Source organism: Elaeis guineensis, chromosome 10 (assembly GCF_000442705.2).
Source record: "Elaeis guineensis isolate ETL-2024a chromosome 10, EG11, whole genome shotgun sequence".
In the NCBI taxonomy this organism is placed as follows: domain Eukaryota; kingdom Viridiplantae; phylum Streptophyta; class Magnoliopsida; order Arecales; family Arecaceae; genus Elaeis; species Elaeis guineensis.
Genome location: NC_026002.2, coordinates 1080166 through 1101718, shown reverse-complemented (window position 1 = coordinate 1101718; position 21553 = coordinate 1080166). Strand labels below are relative to the sequence as shown.

General features: G+C 37.4%; 1 protein-coding gene across 2 annotated transcripts; it reads left to right on the top strand.

Annotated features, from left to right (window-relative positions):
- The first annotated feature begins 5462 nt into the window (after positions 1-5462).
- LOC105053368 (transcription termination factor MTERF4, chloroplastic) lies at positions 5463-14407 on the top strand. 2 transcript variants are annotated; one of them, XM_073244507.1, is made up of 3 exons: positions 5463-7089; positions 7178-7249; positions 14081-14407. In XM_073244507.1, exon 1 carries the CDS (start codon positions 5526-5528, stop codon positions 7038-7040), a length of 1515 nt encoding a protein of 504 aa, XP_073100608.1. In that variant the 5' UTR covers positions 5463-5525; the 3' UTR covers positions 7041-7089; positions 7178-7249; positions 14081-14407. The 2 variants fall into 2 exon arrangements, with proteins under 2 accessions (XP_073100608.1, XP_073100609.1); XM_073244508.1 differs by having other exon boundaries at positions 9439-14163.
- The last annotated feature ends 7146 nt before the right edge of the window (positions 14408-21553 follow it).

The window sequence follows — 21553 nt, the reverse complement described above, 5'->3', positions numbered from 1 at the left end:
AACCCAATGGTAAGTGTTTACTGTGACCGTGGTTCATCACATCAATTGGTGGCAAGTGGTTGCTCGTAAGTCCTAATCATTGATGGACAGCTCATAATCAGTGGCTGACCCTAGTGATTGGTCATAACTATCATTCCTTGGGAAAAGGGCCAAAGGGGAGCCAACCTTGGACGAGAGATGCGATCAACTAGCGACATGTGGACACATACCTAGTCCAAAATATATTGCATGAAAGATGAAACAATGCGAAGAGATGTGTCATAATATGGTAAAGTGCGTCATTTCCCTCCCTTCAGCCACGAACACAGATGATGCTGCACAGAAGTAGAAGAGATAGCTTAAAATGGCATTAAGCACCAATCTAAATGATTTAAAAATATGGAAAGCGCTAAAGAACTTATTTGAAGATAGTCTGACTTTGATCATACAAGCACATTGTGGTGGGACTGAGGCCAATGAGCTTTATGCACATGCTACGAGAACCAGCACTTGCAGAAGTTTATAACATATCCTTGTGCTGAGGCAGATTTAACATGATAGGAAAGAGATATAGAGCCAATAATTTATTGCTACGACGATGAAAGCTGTTATCCTTTATAAGCATAATGATAGCAAACTAGATAAAGAACAAATAAGCAAGATTGGATTAAGATTCTTGCATACATTTGTGATATGAAAATTGTGAGCAAAGAGCTTTTGAAGAAAGAAACCTGTCTTGGTTGGTGTATTATTAAAATCCAAACTTTCTTGAGGCTTTCATGTATTAAACTTTTCCCTGGTGTCTGAATTTTCCTAGTGAGATTTCAAGTTGCAAATTAAACCAACCAAAAAGGATTTCTCTTGCATATTAACTTAAAAATCCTTTTTAAATGCACAATCATTTAATTCTTTGATGTTGGATTTTGGTTAAATATTATGAAATGGTGCTGATTTAGTGTAGATAAATGGAATGACCGTTCCCCCCCCCCCCCCCCCCCCCCCCCCCCCCTCTCTGCCTCCCCGCAAAAAAAAAAAAGATAACCATACTCTTGGAAAATTTGGAGAGTAAAGTGAACATATACTTAATATGAGATAATAATGGAATCAATGCCTGTTGAAAATATGGATCTACGTAGTATGAATGAGGAAAAGGAGTTTGGAGGGGAATCTGATGGGAAACTTTTAAATGAGAGGTTACCTAGGGAAAACATTTTGGGGCTATAGAAAAGTGCTTCCGTGAGATAACAAAGACATGATGGAATAAGGCAAATAGTTCATAGGACTTGTGGGAAGCAAGTAATTTGGGTAGGAATAGGTGAGTGAAGAATATACATAATTCCTATAGAGCATATATATAGATGTGCAAGAATACTAATAGAGAGAGGATATTGTTCGATGAAACTTACTAATTAGAGGAGCTTGTACGAAGGTTAAGGCAAATTTAACATGTACATGATGGAATTATTTGGCCAATGATTTTCTATAATTTGAATATTTTTCTAAGAAATGTTTTAGGTTGCTAAGGTAGCTAGTTATGGACAACATATTGATTTACTTACCTTTACTTTTCCATTTTATTTCTGTAAAGAAAATGCTAAAACAAATGTGAAAGCAGAAAATTAATGTGAAAAATTATAGTGCCTTTAATGGGTAAAAGGCCATGTGCTTGGGTAGCAGGTGTAAGTAAAGGCCTACAGATTCTAACTATGGTTTTTTTCCTTCATGTCAGTTGTTTGCTTTAATGCTACTTTAGCATTGTCTTGTCTAAATTGAGCAAGAAGAGGCAAAGATAGAGCTAATTAAGATCTTTCTGTCTTTGATTTGGATATAGTAAATGATAAGGTAAAATGGAAATATTAGATCTTTGTCATAATCAAGGTTCGCTGTGCCGATACTGGGCCCCTGACTAGTCGGTTGGCGGCACGGATTGGTATGCCCCCATGCCATTCTATATTGGGCCTGAACCGATGCAACAGAGAGTGTTGAGAGAGAACAGGAGACAGGAAAAAAGAGAGCAGGATGGGGGAGGGAAGAAGAGGGAGAGGGAGAGAGGGCCTTCGGTGGCCGTCGAAGGGCTACTGAGGCTGCCGGAGGATTGTGCACTTAGTGGAAAGCCGGAGGAGGGGTTCCGCCCTCCTCCCAATCAAAACAGGGGCTTCAGCCCCTGTTTCAACTTTTTATTTTGCCGATTTCAGTTAAAATTGACAATGTGGTTGCTGACTATGGTCACTGTGTCCACCCTTTATCAATACGTTATGGACTCTTGGTATTTCAAACTTTGGATTTCCATCTAAAATGCTTAAAATGACTGTAAGATGACACTTTTAGTTGCTTTTGTGTGTAATTTTTTTGTCACATGCTTCCTTGATCATGCACCAATATAGATTCTTGCATGAGTGTTATATTATGAGCAATAGGAAAGAGAACTTTAGCAATATTGTAAATTCAATGCTGATTGGGAATGCAATCCTTTTTCCCTAAAGGTGGGTGATGTTATCATCGGTTTTAGTAGGTGATGTTCTCACCGGTTTTAGTAAATGATGTGATGTTTTGATGGAGTATATTGGAATAACTTATTGTGTTGTTATATTGCTTCTTTGGAGTCAGAGTTTAGTCTGCATTGGAGAAGCAGTATGCAATTTTGATGGGGGCTTTTATTCTTATCTACTGTATGTAATTGAAGCTTCTTTAAGATGGAGTTGAATAAGCTCATGATGAGGGATATTCTAGAAATCTATACAATTGAATGGTTTGATGATATCTGGTTAGCTCTCTCATTGCTTGTTTGGGATGCCATGTGAAAGTTATGGCCTTTTCTATGACTGCTGAAATCATATAAAACGAACTACTTCATAGGGCTGGATACATATGTTTGGAGGTTTTGAAGTTCGTTGCTTCAAATTTATTCATATTAACAACAATATGACACAGAAAATGGTCTGGACAGAAAAATTTGAGGTGATCTCAAGACTTTTCAATTGATAATTCTTTTCTTGGTTATAGATCTTGTTATGGATGTTACAACAATCTACGTTTGCCCAATTAATCATATGAACAGGTTTATTTTTTCAGGTTGGAGCTTATTGTGGTTTCTTTTAATTGTATCATAATAAGAGTGAAATTCCTTTTTCTTTCCCCTCTGCAGGATATACACTGGTGCAAGCTATTGAGGTACTGTGTGGACAATGGTTCATACCAGGGCTGTCCTCTTCCTGTTCTAGAGGGCCATGATGTAGAGACAGATGCTAGATACGACCGTGGACCAAAGATCCCACAGTCATGCTCCAGTAATATAGACAATTGCGTCGAAAAACCAATCCAGCATGAACAGCACAGGATTGAAGCAACTGGGGTAATGAAACATCAGGAACATACCCTCAGTAGTGTAACTTCAGTATCCAGCCAACTGGCTGGGGTGACTATTACAGGGAATTAAGAGGTCACTGGTTGGGATGACAATTACAAGTCAACTGGATGGCAACAAAATAAAGGCTATTGACTGGGATGACGGAGTCCTACCATCCTCCTCCAGCGAACAAAGAAGCTGAATGATCGGATGGGCGACATGTAATTTTGATAGATTGAAACCAATCTATTGGACCAAATCTTCATCTTTATTTTCATCAGTCAATTCTAATTTGTGAAGGAGTTGACATACATCGTTGATATTTCCATTGCATGTCATGCAAATTTGGAAAAAATAAATACATGGTACTGTTCTGTGAGAACTGAAGCTATGCATTGGCTTGCTCCTCTCTCTCTCTCTCTTGCTTGGTTCCGCTGCACTCAGGAATATCTCCCGCATGCGAGCACAATGAAGACAATGTTCTACGTGTTTTAGGAGGATGGACGCCTGTAACCTTTTAGTTTTGTTTATTTATTTATTTGCACTTCTTCCAAAGGTGATAATATGGAGCTCCAGCTTGAAATTGTAATGCACTTAGCAGGTTTGGCTTCTACTGGCTAATCAACTTCCTCAAGGATGGTGAGAGCTGATGGTTGTGACTATAAAACAGATGGTGCAATGGAAATGGCAATTCTTATATTTGTGCAGATTAGCCTTAATGCTACTTATTTGCTTTGTCCACACATTGCCAAAGAATAAACAAAACTCGGTTGTCTATCGGCACTAGATCGCGTTTATATTGTGCTGTATGACCAACTCCGTAGCATTAGTTTTTGCGTTCGCCTTCAAAGCATCTTTTGAGCTTTGATGGTTTGCAGGATAACTGTGATCAAATTAGAAAATATAAATCAAAAAATATATTTAGACATACTATATAATATTAGTTTATATTATGTTCACTATTGTTATCGTTTTATGTTGGTGTTTGTGGACAGAATTCTCACCGAAAGAAGAAATTCATAAAGGATTAGGGAATTCATGGACCTTATGATGATTGAACTTCTATATGATATCTGACACATTTTTTATTTCTTTCATTGGACATTTTCTCTAGATTTGAGATTATCTTTCTTGAGAGTCCAGGTTACCTTTCCTTCTTTTTTTTTTTTTCACTCTCACATAAGGCATTACCTGTGATATCTTTGAATGTTCCATTTTATTATGGTCAATTCATGTCTTTAAAGTTTGCTTTAGCTATTATTTAAACGAATTTGAGATTAAGAAGTTTTATATTGTTTTGCAAATCTAGGTTATCATAATTCTATATTAAGGCTGCTTTTAGAGATAGTAAATTTAAAAATCATAATTTTATTATTTTTCAAATTTAGAATCTCTTATTTATAAAATTAGATATTTTAAGACATATATGTTTGTTATAAAAAGATTCTAAAAATGAAAAAAGTCTAAGATAAGAATAGAAAAATAATAATTTGAAAAATTCACATGTAGAATTCTTTAATTTTATAATTTTTATATATTATAATATTTGATTTCACAAACAAAAACCTCATAATATAATATTTTTAAAAATTATAAACTCTCATGATTTTTCAATATTTCTGAGGCATCCTAATTAGAAACTCGTCCTACAACTAGACCTTTCCTTTTTTATAGTTGAGATCTTTTTTTACTCCCTTTTCCTTAAGCATTATCTTCTTTCTGATATATTACAATATTGTGAGATAGAAATTAAAAATATAAAATGATCAACCTTTTTTTTTTTTTTTTTTCTTCACCACATTTCACTGTAGAAGAAGCTACTACCTTTCCAACATATTTTGAGCATGAAGATTACTTTTCCTAAACCCAACTATTTCCTCCAAGCATTGTACAAGAACAAGTTGGTACTGCCCAAAAAAAAATTACATTTTATGACTTTTAAAATATTCTTATAAAATTAATAATTGTTATTTGAAAAATATTTCTGGAACAAGGAAAAGTAAAAAATAAAAGAAAAATAACAAGGGACAATAATTATAATTTATATGTATGGTCCGGTCCGCGACCATGCTTCAAACCGGCTCGCTTCCGGTCGAGTGGGAGAGTCGCTGCTTGAAGCCTTCTTCGAGCCCTACCGGTACCACTTCCACCCATAGCATCATTCTCTCCTCTCCTCCCCTGTTCCCAGCCACCCCGAGAGATGACCCTTGTGCTTCGCCTCCGTCGAAGACCCCTCCTTCCAATCCCCATTTCAACACTCTTCCCCCATCCCCATGCCCGCATCCCACCTCCTTTTCCATCCCCAAACCCCCCGTATCAATCCCCCAACAACCCCTACTTTTTCTCCTCCTTGTCGCCGCCGACGAAATTCCCCGAGTACGAGATGCCGTCGGTGACCTGGGGCGTGATCCAGGGCCGCAAGGAGCGGCTCGTCTCCCGCGTCATCATCTCCGACTACCTCAAGTCCATCGGCGTCGTCCCCGACGAGCTCGAGCACCTCGAGCTCCCCTCCTCCGTCGAGGTCATGCGCGAGCGCGTCGACTTCCTCCACCGCCTCGGCCTCTCCGTCGACGACTTCAACTCCTACCCCCTCATGCTTGCCTGCAGCGTCCGCAAGAACATGATCCCCGTCCTCTCCTACCTCGAGAAGCTCGGCATCCCCCGTCCCCGCCTCGCCGACTTCCTCCGCCGCTCCCCCCAGGTCCTCCACGCCAGCGTCATCGTCGAGCTCGCCCCCGTCGTCAAGTTCCTCCGCGGCCTCGACGTCGACCGCTCCGACATCCCCTTCGTCCTCCAGCGCTACCCCGACCTCCTCGGCTTCAAGCCCGAGGGCACCATGAGCACCTCCGTCGCCTACCTTGTCAGCGTCGGTGTCGCCCCCCGCGACATCGGCCCCATGGTCACCCAGTTCCCATTCTTCCTCGGCATGCGCGTCGGCACCACCATCAAGCCTCTCCTCGACTTCCTCCTCTCCCTCGGCCTCCCCAGGCGAATCCTCGCCCGCATGCTTGAGAAGCGCCCCTACGTCCTCGGCTACGACCTCCACGAGACCGTGAAGCCTAACGTCGACGCCCTCCTCGCTTTTGGAGTCCACCGGGAGTCCCTCCCTTCCGTGATCGTGCAGTACCCCCCGATTCTTGGCCTGCCGCTCAAGGCTAAGCTCTCGGCGCAGCAGTACTTCTTCAACCTCAAGCTCGAGATTGACCCCGATGGCTTCGCTCGGGCCCTCGAGAGGATGCCTCAGATCGTCAGCCTCAACCAGAGTGTCATCCTGAAACCTGTGGAGTTCCTCCGCGGCCGTGGGATCTCCGGCGAGGACGTGGCGAGGATGGTCGTCAGATGCCCCCAGCTTGTCGCGCTCCGGGTCGAGCTTATGAAGAACGCTTATTACTTCTTTAAGAGTGAGATGAAGCGGCCTTTGCAGGAGCTGTTGGAGTTCCCCGAGTACTTCACGTATAGTTTGGAATCGAGGATCAAGCCCAGGTACCAGAGGATAGCAAGCAAGGGGATCAGGTGCAATCTGAACTGGTTTTTGAATTGCAGCGACCAGAGATTTGAGGAGAGAATGCGGGGGTATTACATTGAAGCGGAGACTGCAGGGCCTTCTTTTGTCATGGGCGGAAAGTTGGAGATGCCGGGGAGGGAGTTGGTATCCGAGGAAGAGGAGGATGAGAATGATGATGAAGTGCTCTACAGGCGGACTGTTTCACTATAGTAAATCAGTTGGAATTCCTTGCAACCATAAAGCATCATCTCATAGACAGGCACGACCAATAGTGGCCAATATTCTTTTTTTCTTTTTGATCATCTATTTGATTTCAATCCGTAATTTGAGCTGCCCTTTATCTTCAGACTGGTAGTCAATGTATCGTCGACCTGCCATCCTTTTCATCCAGGCTTTGTCGACTAACACCAGCCATGCTAGTAAGTTTTGCAAATCGGTATCTCTCTCAAATCCGTATCTTTCTCCGTGATGCAGGAATCTTATATATTGTTTGAGATTTTTTCCTTTTTTTACTTAACGTGACTTGAATTTGTTGCTGGACCTGGATGCTAGTTTAAAAGGCACAAGCAAAGACTTGTTTTATATAGAGCATCATGTATTTGTTTTATATAAAAACATAAGTGATGATTTGAATCCTTGCATAAAATTTCAAAAAGAGTAGTTTTATGTAGAACACCATGTGTTTATCTGATATTAGATCTAAGGGCAACGCTTGAGTCCTTGACTTGCATATTTTGTGTTTTTTTTGATACGCATGCCATTACCAATATCTACTTTGTCGTTCTCCCTCTTTGGCTGCATTCTTTCTAGGCCGAGGAACCTTGAAGGGTTTATTCCTTGTTGTGCGAGCTTAAATTAGAGAACTAATGTGATAAGCTTTCATTTCTATGACTTGCCTTTCTAGCCTTAAATGCATGCCTTATGTCTTGCCAAAAGTTGACTTGGATTCATTGGTAGTCTATGCCAACCAGAAGAAATGCTTTCTAAAACTACTTTCTCATTTTTTGCTTCTATATGTAATATTTAAAATATTACAAGAGGGTATTGAGTGTGTTAGGGATCTTCCTTTTGTGAATACAACTCTAAATAGGTGAGAGAGTAATACTTGAAACTGTTCTCTTGATTAGCCCACTTGTTTGACTGCGCCACCCCTCATGTGGTGCAAGCTTTTTCACAATTTGTGATTTTTATGGTTCTATTGGAAGTCTGTCTCGCTATTTTATTATAAGAGCAATCTGAGGTAGCTCAAAGGATATAGGGTATTTCTTAGTCATCGATTCTAAGCTAGGCCTCATTTTCATTGGCATTTACTGTATCACTTTATAGTTAAGCTCTCAATTTTAGCTGCACTTATCTTGAGGCCCTTATCCCAAGCTTTCCTCCATAATTCTACCTTAAAGTTTAACATCATTGCACCCATTACTAAAATCTTACCTATAATGTCTTCTACTCAAAAAAAAGAAAAAAAAAAAGAACTCTAGTTATGGCTATTATCTATTATGAAGTTGATGTGTATGCTCGTATTGCATTGTCAAATAAACACATATATCAGACACCATGTACTTCCAAGTTCTAAATACAACCTAGGGACTTTATGCCTGGAATCTTGTGTTTGTGTTGACACGTGTGGAAAAAATATAAAAAGCATATGTATAAATGTATTTTGTGGGTATTGCAGTCAATAACCAAACTAATGAACTTGTTGATTGTTCAAATCTATTAATGATATTATGTTTTGTATATGGAATATATCATCCTGAATCATATATATAATTTTCCAATTAAACTATAGAAGTCCGTGATCTGTAGCATATAAAAATTTCATCATGATTGTGAACATCATTTGAACATTGGAATATTGTGAGCATGGTCTATTGTACCATCCTGTATAGCTTGGTGTAGGATGTACCTTATTGTGCCGGATAAGAACTAGTACAAAACTTAAGTTTGGATTGGTACAGATCCCATACTGTCCCATATCGAGGTATACCATTGTATTCCGAGATGTACCAAGGTGTGCACCAATCCATCCCAAGATGTATCAAAATAAAAAGTGAGAAAAATTAGTAGAGGGTTGTTTGGTACAGTGTACATACATTGTGATACTGAAGTGATATTGTTATGGTTACCGGAATCGAGATTGAAGACCTTGATGTGAGAAGTTTAGACTTGCCTGGCTAAGAATGCCAAATAGGGATCCATAAGTGTTATATCTCATATGTGGACCCTTTTGTTTCTCTATCATAGTACCATCCTCTAACAATGAAGTTAGGCTGCTTACATATAAAATTATAAAAATTTGACATGGCAAGTTAATTACACATGTTGGTGTTAGATAAGCATGTAATGGTTCATGGTAATCCTTGCTAGTAAGGTACATAGCCTTTAATTGTCATCATTAGACTTTCTACCTAGTCCTTTTTGGTGGCTTAGAGTGTGGCAAGGCTAATCACACTTTTCACGAGTTTGACAGGAGATTTAGATGTGACCATGAAAATTTAAAATGCCTTGATTCGTAAGAAGTGAGTGAGTGGGAGAGTATTTTAAAGTAGTATTTAATGCTTTGCTTACCCACACAGATTAAATCTGGCCTTTTTGGGTGAAATAGGAACTTGAGTTCTGAACAAACAGATGGAAGTGCCCACATCTGACTGAACTTGAGTTCAGGCCTCTCTGTCAAACATGCCAATTTACTAGCTAGGAAGCTAAATAGACAAAGGTATGTATCAACACATATAATAAGAAACGAACGTTCGCCAAAATTTTAGACAAGATTGTTATATTCAAGATGTTATTCCACTAGCGGTTTTTAATTTCAAGTATTTGTGTTTTAGTGGAAAATGATATGTACATGTAGGAATAATTAAGAATTTTGTCATCATCATGAGCACTATGAGCACTGCAATATTAGGAGATGTTTATATTTGCTTGGGTGGGAATCAAATAGGGATTTATAACTATGATACCTGAAAATTAGATGCTTTGTACTTTGATGATGAGCTTGGGTTGCATGTATAGGACTGTGAAAATTGCCATGATAAGTTGATAATGTAGATCTGATGTCACAGTAAGCTTTCTGGCAGCCACAATAATTTTTGTTCATGCTCGACATGCTTTTAAATATAAGAAATGGACTAAAATGGATAAGTTGTCATTCATGATATATTCAAGGATTGATGTGTTGACTTATGTTAGTCTGTTTACAAAATGTGCTAGCAGTGGACTACCACATGATATGGCTGCTTGCGGATTTGGGGAATAGGCACCCATTCTTACCAGCTGTGCCAAGCACTAGTGCTAGACTTGAGTACTTTAGTTAATCTTGCTAGACCTGACTTGCCTAGCTAGATTCCTAAGCATCAAATTTAGGCCTGATGGGCTGCACAGAGCGCAGTTTCCCAGGCTTGACAGAATTTGGGCTGCACTCAGGGTCAATAAAATCTGGGCTGGATTGGCCCAACCCAGCTGAGCTTGAATCTTTATATTATGGATTAAAAATATATTACATATATAATATAAGTTTTAACACTTAAAACTATTTTCTGATCTCCTAAAATCTAAAGAGTAAAGTCTTTTGCTTCCCTAGTTGGCACCCCACTTTTCCCTGACTCTAACAAGCATATCTCTTTTGCCACCATCTAAAATCTGTCTCCTTCCACCACCATTGCCATACATTGGAGTAGGACTATCTTCCAGAACCACTCCTCTCTCCACTGCCCCTCCCTTCCCCGCCCTTCTTTATTTCTTTCATTTCTTTCACCATTGCCAGACAGCCAGAACATTGCCCTTTACCCTTCATTTCCTCTTACTCCTTATCTTGCCACTGCCACTCTAGACTGTGTTTGCTCATGTTGCTGTTGCCACACAACCAGTGTTAGGTGTGAGTTTCAAAATTTGGGCATGAGGCTGGGTTGGGTTTGGTTCAGGCCAGCACTCTGTGACTTGATTCTAATGTGTGACCCCACCCAAACCTTGCCCAATCCAACAAATGCAAAGGTTGAACTATCAAATGGAATTTAAATCCTTATATGCATAAACATTTATAGCCAAGTTGTTGGGCTCAATTGATGTGAAAAGCTGAAAGAATAATAGGTATTCTGAACATTGAGAGCTTGGTCAATCCATTGCTGAGAACAATTTATTGTGATTCTTTTTTTTCCTCATTTGTACCGAACGACCTCTCACATTGTGCGCCTTTCATGTTTTGTCAAGAGACTAGGAATTCTTCCTTGGTTTTGAAAAAAAATTTTCTATATTTATAATATATTTATATCAATTTCCCAATGCCAATGCTGACCTTTTGCCATAGTGCCTTATATTTTCTCCACTATTTAGTAGGATGCCCTTAATTGATCTCATTTGAGTTTCTACCTAATCCTTTCTAGCAGCTTTGATTATCAAAAGGCAAATCACTTTTTTCATGAGTTCAGTAGGAGCTGCATATATGATAGAAATCTAATATGCCTTCATTGGGAGTAGGTGTGAATTAACCTGATCATGGAGTAGGGTTGCTGGGAGAACAAAATAATTAGAGAAAGCACTTGGGATAAGTTTCAAAGCCTTGAAAGCTTTTTTTCTGAAATTCACTTGTCACTGATAAAACTTAAAACTTAAAAGTCTGACAAAACCATGTGTGAACTATGGGGATTGTCCTAACCAAAGTAATAGTCTCTCTTCAGTTTTCCCCTTCAACAGTAAAAGCTAAATTTGATAATGTCATCAAATAACAATTCAAAAGCATGTAACAATAAATCACTCAGTATGAAGCTCATAAAATGAGAAAAAGTTAGAAATTTGAGTTTTACATGTAACTTACCTGACTTTTTTTTTTCTTTTAACCTTTGGAAGCATGGCTCATGAAATCGTGGTGTTGACATTTTCCTGAACCTACCCTCCATCTTCAAGACTCTACACTGCTTCAAATTGTGAAGAACTAAACCAAGGATTTATCCTACCAGAACAGGATGATATCCTTGGTACTGTGCCACTTCCAGAGGAAATTGGGACCCACACCTTTGAGGCATAGGTCCAATAATGGGTCAATACATCCCACCTCTTCTGCTCGAAATTGGTCGGGACTGGACAGTACCAGCGCTAGTGCAGTCCATACCAAGCATGACCCGATTGGGTTGCTAGATTTTGAAATAAAAAAGAGGGAACAGTTGGGGCTATGCTTTCTTTTGGCTTAGTCAGAGGGTGTAGTTTAAAACAAGTAAAAAAAAAAAAAAAGAACTTGATCTAAGATAAAAAGGTTAAAAATTGAGAAATAAAAATTAAAAAAGTTCTGGTATAGTATCGGGATGCAAGAGTATCCCAATAGTCGAGACAATACCATGCTAGTACTGTACCATACCTGTAAAGTAATGGTCTGGGGCTCAGTATTTTAAACCTTGAATTGAACATTGTAGGTGTGACGTTTTGTCTGCCTCTTTTCTTATCTCCTACTGCTGGCTTTTTAACTTTATATCAGCACTGTTCATCAAGAAGGTATTGTTGCAAAATCTTGAAGCTTTTCCTAATAGGAAGTTGATGGGGTCTAAGCTCTCGTAACCTCGACTGCAACACATCATAATATATAACATGCTATTCCTATTATTAGTCAATGATTTTTTTTATTCCATGAAAATAGCCATTTAACAGGTATTAACCCATGTACTTCTAACATGCAAAATTAGTAATCGACCAATACATCCCCACACGCCAGTGTCCATGTTTTTATTACGTAGAACATGTTATATGTGCACAGGGTAAATGCAAAATTATTAGTGATCAACGTTACTATTTAGTTGTTAAGGTATAACTTGAATTTGGGAACTGTACGAAGTATAATGGTTGAGTACTTAAAACATAAACAAACATAGGTAAGTCCAGATATGAATGTTGAAGTGACTTTTTACCAGAGACTTGCATGCTAGAAAAGTTTCTTTGGGAGTGATAATTGATAAGATGACTGGTTGTTTGATCAAGTTCAATTTGACAAAACAGATAGCAAGGTCACCGTCAATGCGCCGCTCTGTAAATTCATAAACATAAGCAAGCACATTATGCACATATGTGCTATATGGTATCTATCGTGAAAGGAAGTTGCAGCATACTTTGAGGGTATAGGTGGAGACTTTAAGCTCCAATAAAGTATGTCTCTGTAGTCCAATATTTCTTTTGAGCACAATACACATAGATTTATTGAGAAGCATTAAGATTAAATTGTTGATGAGGACTGAGACGTGAGAGCACAACTTATAAAATTTTTACAGTGACACTTAAATTAAAATGCAAATTAAGTTTCTTAGCCAATTCTGAATATGTGCGAGTCCGCCCATTTTAATTTTTGAGTCCATCAAGTTGCTGCTGTACAGAATAAATGAAGGCTTAATTTATCTAATCAGGAAAATATTACTTCTTTTGAAACATTTATATTCGTTGGTCAAAATGGTGACATTTCACATGATTTAGTTGAGGTTGAGGGACTTGTAAACTAGTGTCCCATGTTTAAAAATGTTTACATGATTAATGTATTAGATGGTACTATTCTTTTGTATTTGATGTCTACTGGTTTTTTTTTTTTTTTTTCAATAGTCATGTGATATTTGGGGATCCACATTTTCACACATCTTGACCTAGATCTGAATCGTAACTTGGGGTTTACATATCTTTACAAGACCTAGTTGTGCGTCATAGGACTCCTGATTGAGGCACATCAACTAGGAAACTAGAATAGACACTGGTATGTGTCTATTATCAACCATATCCAGAATGAAAGACAGACAAAAGTTAAAAAACATTTCTTTTCTTCAAGATGTTATATCGGTTGTCATTTTTTGTTTCATATGTTTGTTTGGTGGTGTTTATTAGCAATAGCATGTGTATGTAGGAGCATTAGTAGCATTTTGTTTCTGAAGAGTCTGTATTCTTTTTTTCAATGCTATGTTGAAAGATTTCTTGATTATAAGTGCATTCATCCAGATCAGGTTTTCAATGTTATTTGTGCCCATGAATCCTTTATACTTAATAATATGCAACAGAGTAATCTACATTTTTGTTTTTTGGTTTGATGGACTGCAAAATTGTCACCACCTGAATCTCTTTTTGAAGGATAATTTGTTAACCTGTTCCTTTATAAGTAACCCTGCTTTTATAGTAATAAAATGAATGAAGTTAGGTTTGACTTCAATGATCCATGCAAATTTATATTTATGCTTTGTTATTTCTTTTCTGTTTTCTTCTGAATTGTCAATTTCCATAATTTTCAGGTGATTTGTTAGCTAACTTGAAACAGTTGCAATAATTTTGGCACTGTTAATAGAGGGTGTACCATAAAGAACATTGATTTTCAGATAGTATGTATATATTGTCATTTATATAGCATCGGCAATGCCCTTGAAAATTCTAGATTGTCTGAACGCTTCCAATATTTTTTGTTGTAACATCTTATTTCTGTGAAACACATCGGCTTACAATTTATTCCTTGCGGTTTGTCTGGTTTCTTCTTAAGATCTGGATTGACCAGGCATATGGGAAGACTCATTTATGTCTACCGAAATTTTCACTCAATTATCAATTAGATGTGAATTGACCTAGTCGGCACTTCCATTGTTTGAGGTATGGACAGGAGTGGGAGGAAAAAAATTGACATCATATACGGATGAAACAATAGCTCTGCATCTGTGATTGTTTACATTATTTGGAAGCTTCCCCAGTATTTCATCTGTTCATCAAACTGTTATGATCTATCAATTTGGAAGTGGGTTGGCAACTTCATGTTGCTGGCCTGGCTGTTTATGTGCAGCTGTGAACGCATCTTTAGCTTTGATTCTGGTTGGTTGGAAGTGTAGCAGCTGACTGGTTGTAGGCGTACTTCCTCTCTGAGGGAACTGCTTTAATTAGCTGTATTTCAATTTCTCGTGTGACATCCATGGTTACCATGAGGTATTCATTGACTAGTACTTTTGTCATGAAGCGTCGTACAGCTTTGAAGCAGGGTCTATTTGTGAGGTGATGATTCTTTTGAAAGAGACTCAGTGAGGTCATGTTCTACCCATAATGACTGACCATACAACCGCTGTTCATAATGAAAAGAAAATTTTAATTATTTATGTAATAGATAATATGGTGTTTCAACAATTTTCTTATAAGAAAATGAGCTGTGACATGATGACCAATTTCCTTAGGTTTGCAATCAAGCATCGGATAGTTGGAACATTACCATATTTGATTTTATTATACGAGGATGCTTCATTCTAACTTGGCTTCTTGAAAGTTCCAAATCAGTTAGCTAACTATATGCTTCTGTTGTTCACAAACGAGAAACTCTACAGAATGGCAAGACGAGAATTCCTGGATAGTGGATATGAATGAGTAACAAATTAAGAAAATTATTGTAGGTTAGTGGATGGCAGAGAATGCATGCCTTCCCTGCCATCTGCGATTCTGTCATAAGAACTCCTATCAATGCCTAGGGTTTAGGTTGTGAGGGCTCAGAATTTCATCGACTGATTGGCTGAAATCTCTTGTCCAGAGTTTCCTAGAAAGTCTTACACTGTACTCAGATACAGTTCACTTGCATATCTCGGAAGACCTCACTTAGTCATTTAACTCTTCAAAATGGGCATCAAGATCTACCAATACATCCCAAGTCAATAAAGAACTTCAAATGGACATCAATATATACCAACACATCCAAGTCGAAAACTTGTTGAGGCCTATATGTAATTTGGCGGTGCTGTGTCAATTCGCTAGAAAAGGTTTTGAGGGAATTGAGGTTTCACTAGAAAAGGTTTTGGCAACATGGGTGACCATTCTCTAAATTTTAATGGCTCATTTTCATGTAAAGGTTGGTTGGAGAGGTGCGTTGGACGAATTGTAAAGATGTGGAGAGCAAGGCAGAACATTTACTCGAGAAAAATGAGAGGATATTAACAATAGGGGTTTGCCACTTTCAAAGAACGTAACTTATTTTTTTGAATGATAAAAAAAAAAAAAAAAAAAAAACTTATTGAAGTCTAATACGTACGCCGGCAATTGTGTTAATTTTCAACTTATGAGATTTACATAATTGGCAGATGGTTTTGATTTGATAGTAGGCTAATAGACATTGGATTGGTAGGGTGCTTTAGATGACTTGATCCAACCTACTATAACATAAAAGAATGATGAGTTCGAGGACATTACACTGTAAAAGGCCTGTCTTAGAATAACCTGTGGGAAGTCCTGAGGCATTTCCCATGCATCCTGTGATTCCAGCATAAGTATACTGCAGTCCAATGCTGCAAAGGCACCGATTGGTAACTCCATCCCAACAGCATCCTATTCCCTTTCCTTGTTAGAGAGTCATTAAAATTAAACTTCAAAAAACTAATGGAAATTCTCATTGCAATCATCGAGAAGGGGGATTTGGTTTGAAATTAGTAATGAGAGATACCCTTCATAGTAATGTTAGAAGGTGTATTTGTCTCAATGATATTCTAAAATATCCTCAACCAAGAGAGCTACAAAGCGAAGCAACAGTGCTGAATTGGAGGCACAGTGATAGATGAACTTTTGGTTCTGAGCATTCCACTGGTGATAAAGAAATATGCTACCAAATATTGTTGCTTACATCAAGAATCAGTTCTCTCGAAAACCGGCGAGTTCATCCTTGTTTCCAACATGTGAGATGCATTTCTCAGTTCCATAATGAAACCGGACCGTACATTCCCATGTCTCCTCATCGAAAACATGTCCATTTCTAAACTCTTGTCTTCTTCCTCACATTGCTCGGCTTTTCCCAAAATGTTTTAGTTGTTTTTCTATAGTAATTAATTGGAGGGATCTTGTAGTACCATTATAGGAGTAGGCACAATCCTGGAGCCTCTCCTTGATTTGCAGTTGTCTAGTAATTTCTTTTTGACACCCATAGCCTACCCTCCTACCAAATCTATGCTCCAAAGAGAAGAAAATCTTTTTGCAGATCTTGGTTTATATATATATTATTGAGGTCTACTGTCCAATCATATCGACCTCATCTTCTCCATCCAATGTGAGGTATTATCCACTCTGAAACGGAACCCAGACCTTTGACCCAGTCAGCACCCTGCTCCGCACGATTTTGCCCCGCAAAAGGCGCCTCACGTGGGAGAGGAGTGGTAGTATTTAAGCAGTAGAATCCCTTGATTGTATCCGGTATGGGACTTTCGGACTCAATGCCCCCGATGCCCATTCCACAACAGAGCCCACCAGCAAGGGAGTCTACTGTTGCAGGTAGGGGACGGATTTCCACAGACGGCACCAATTGTTGAGGTCTACTGTCCAGTCGTACCGACCCCATCTCTTCTACCCAGCGTGAGGTATTGTCCACTCTCGAACGGAGCCCAGGCCTTTGACCCAGTCAGCATCCCGCCCCGTACGGTTTTGTCCTGTAAAAGGCATCTCACGTGGGAGAAGAGGAGTGATAGTACTTAAGCAGTAGAGTCTTTTGATTGTATCCGGTATGAAATTTTCGGGCTCAATGCCTCCGATGTCCATCTCACAATATATATATATATATATAGATTGGAGTTTTATCTCATGTACTCGGTCCGCACAGAAGATCACTTTTGCAACAGCAGAATGTTGTGAAACTAGAAGCTCCCCAATCCAGAGAAAAACCCTCGGACTACCCTTTCATCTTTTCTCATGTAGCAACTTTGCCTCTTTCATGTGCTTGTTGCAGTCAAACTGCCCCTCCACCACGTGTCTACTTCCCAATTTTTAGCTTTCTTATAGCAAATTGCCTTACCAACTCAATCAATAGAAGCCATGTGTGCCACTATCTGCTAGAGAACCAATATAAGAAAATGTTGGGGTACATCTTCCATGGAACATGAGAATCACAAATTCAATCCCTTTTTAACTTGTAATTTTAGTACATCCATTGTGGATTTCAATTAACCACTAGGAAGTCCTTAGTGACTTCACATAAAGCCATCTTTTTCATGTGAAGCACGTTTTGGATTAGAATTTAGAATGGATGATACTTCACGTGCTTTATAAATCCGTTTCATAGATCATGGCAACAAGCAAAGCTCGGACCTTTGGTCCTGGCTGGTTTGTAGGCACCCAAGAAGCTATGCCATGAATGCCAACATAAAAGGTACCGAGCAAAGAAATCAGGATGGAGTTAAGGACCAACACATGAGGCTGCTGCATTGTATTTGGTTATGTTTTTCTTGCTTGTTGGTAGACTTTGCTGGATCCGCTTGATCTTTATTTTGGCCTTAGTTGCTGATTTTGACCCCAGCTCATTTAAATGACTATGAAAGCTTAGTCATTAGACTAACAAGGTGATCCATCAGAGCTGAAATTGAATTTCATATAAAGGTGGCAATCAGGTGGATCGAATCAGATACAGATCGGATCAAAACTTTATCAATTTAAATCTGATCTATTTATTAAATAAGATAAAAATTTAAATCTGAATCCGACCTATCATCCATCACATGATTCATTTATTTAACAATTCAAATTAAGTTAAACAGATTAAATAGATTTAAACAAATCAAAAATATGTTAAGCATATTTTAAATAAATTAAATATATTTGAAACAAATTAGATGCTTCAGTTTATCATATGATCCAATTATTAAATGATAACGAAATGGATTGAACATGTCAAAGATCAAAATTTAGACTCAATCTATTTAATAAACAGATCTAGATAGATTGATATGTTTATAATCTAAACTAGTTTATGCCAAATCCAAATCTACTTAAAGTAACTCGTCGTGGATCAGATTGACGTATCGGATCATAAATTGCCACCTTTATTCTAATACAATATGATTTCCTATTGTTATTTTATGTAGAATGCAGCATGATGTTAAACATCATCTGAACCTAAATCACTCTAAGTGGCTAGTGTTTCTCCGTTTAAGTGACTAATAAATCATTTAATTTTTATTCCTACAAATTTTAGCTATAATTCATAGCCCTTATATTCATGAATGTTGATAGCGATCCTGCACCAAGATGGACCTCTCATTAAAAAATGATGAGGAATATCTTGAATAAATCTCATCTTTATTTCTAGATCAATATCCTTCGTCTCTGACTTTACCACTTTTATGTTAATTGTTTAGTGCTACAACACCATCATGAAACTTGAGTGGCACATATCATAGACCAGGTTTTATCTTATTAAGAATAACAATATTATCCTATCAAGAAAAAAGAAAAAAAACTCAATCTCAACAACAGAGCTGTTCATGGAACTACAACTCTACATATACTTTTTTCTTGTTATGTAATATACATAGGAAATGTGATAGCAATATATACAAATATTCAAAATATTTAAAATATTTTATAATTAAAAAAAACCTAAAAAAGAATGATATTTAGTAGTTTTCAAAAATGATGTAGCACCATCTTTGATTTTTGGATAGATTCCATATAAGATGATCGCTTTCCTCCACATATCCAAAATACTATCCTAAATTTATACAAGATGAGATTCATCACAAGGCAAGTGGTCAAAATTTGCACATCTTATCTTTTTGTTATAATTTTCCAACAAAGCCGGAGGTGAATATGGGCATTGAAGTTCACATAGATGAATCATATAGAAATTTAGAAGACCAACTAAACATCCATTCTTGCTAAGAAATTAAAATTCCATGGATGCTATCAAAGTGATCCATCAATCAAACAACTTGGGACCCAATCAAGTGGAGATAATTGCCAAAGCACATTAATAGATGTTCACATGACAAAGAAAACCCATCCATAGCTTTCACTCTCATTTAATATTTTCACACACTTTACCTCCATCTCTCTCTCTATGTTCTTTCGTTTTCTTCATGATATCGGCACCATTGAATCTTATACTATTTTATGATTTTTATTTAGCCATATGCTATCAAAATCATTTGAAAATAACATGAAAGTACAAAAGACCAACAAATATATAGAACAACAGCCACAAGTTTGGCTCAACCATAAGCATAAAGTATTATCTTCCAAATTAATGATATGGTCATCATACATCTGGCTGCCGAATGCATATCAAAATAAGCGTAGCAATCACCCTGCAAGAGGTAGAATTTAATGTTTCTACTGCATGACAACCAAGAACAAGGTGGGGATATTTTTCCTTCCATTTCATAGAGGAATACTATTCGAGACAAAAAAAAAGGCCTCCATAATGATTTTAGGCATCCATGATGTTGGCTTGTATGCTAAAAATTAACCATGATCTATAGAGGTTCTCCTATAACAACTTGCTCACTATAACCCCTTCCATCTTCATTGGCAATGACCACCTCCTCTAGGATCCAACTTGGTCAAGAAAGAAGTGGAGGGAGAGGTGATGGGAGATATCGATTGGGCCAATGGAGGGGTCGGTGACGGTGGCAAAGGGGAGAGGTAGGGTGGTAGGAAAATAAGATGGCGCAAAGGGAGAGGATACATTTTATTCTTCATATCGCACAATCAATTTTTTTTTAAGAAAAATAAAATTTATCCATTTTCAAAAGGCTAGTTTTTATTTCTAAACTAATTTTGTTATTTGTAATCAAGTTAATACAAACCTAGATAGATTGAGTGCAATTTTAAGAGTTCCATGCATCTCATTAACAGATAGTGTTTGTATCATACAAATTTACACTTGAATCATATAATGATCGCTTCAACATCTATGCAAGCTGATGAATGAAGAAGTTTAGAGTGCTTTGAGATCTACCCCTAAGATGATCCAATGGTGGATATCATGAAAATAAATCAATCATTCTTTCATGCGAAAGATGCATTTCAAATCAGTGATTGATGGGGTTTTGAGTTATTTATTCTTTATGTACAAGACACCTATTATAGTCACACTGCTACCCACGTTTTTGTGGCACAAGAGATTGATATAACAAACCAGATTTTTTAACCAAGCAAGAAAGGTTAGCTGACTTTAAAGTTGCCAAATCAATACTTTAAGGTCTAATGAATTTTTCATGTGCACATAAGAGGCACCTTAATGTACCCCTTTTCTTCAAAAAAAAAAATTTTGAGTGGACCAGCATATGCCCCTTGGGTCCCAATGTCCTACTTGTGGAATCAATCTTAGGGTCAATATAACTTACAAACTTTTTTTTTTATCACTAATTTCAGTAAGCATGTTGTATGGTCCCTCTTTGTATGGGACTCATAATCTTAAAATAAAATGAAACGAAGGAAGAGGTGGCGATTTTAGGTCATGTATTGGTTAGGCAAGAGAGCAATTTGTGTGGGTGGTAACGGAAGTAGTAAGAAAAAGAAAAGCAAAAAAGAAAAATAAAAAAAATTTGATATTATTATTTTATTGGATGATTGAATGATTGATCGTATCTCAATTTTAATAAAATTTGAGTATATTATTTTTAATATCAAGAGCTATAAATTTAATATTTTTTATTATTGAAAAATCTTCTCTATCAATTATTTTAAGCATTCAAGATTTATTCTTCACGATATATTTGTATAATCTCTAATTGATCTAGAGATGACCTGTAATCCCATTATTCTAAATAGTAGAAGATTTACATTAAAATTATGGTATCCCTTTTGGTAGGTTGGTTGATTATTTTTACTTATTAAAGATTGTAGAGATTATTATTATTTTATAATATTTTATTTAATTATACAAAGAAAAAAAAGAAGTTTGCACTATTATTATCCATGATTGTAATTTTTTTTCAACAACTTAAAAATATTTATAGAGAATGTAAAAACATTGTTTGTAACAA

Bases quoted from the DNA above. Each gene is read 5' to 3' on its own strand.
- LOC105053368 (XM_073244507.1), top strand. From the start codon at position 5,526: ATGACCCTTGTGCTTCGCCTCCGTCGAAGACCCCTCCTTCCAATCCCC.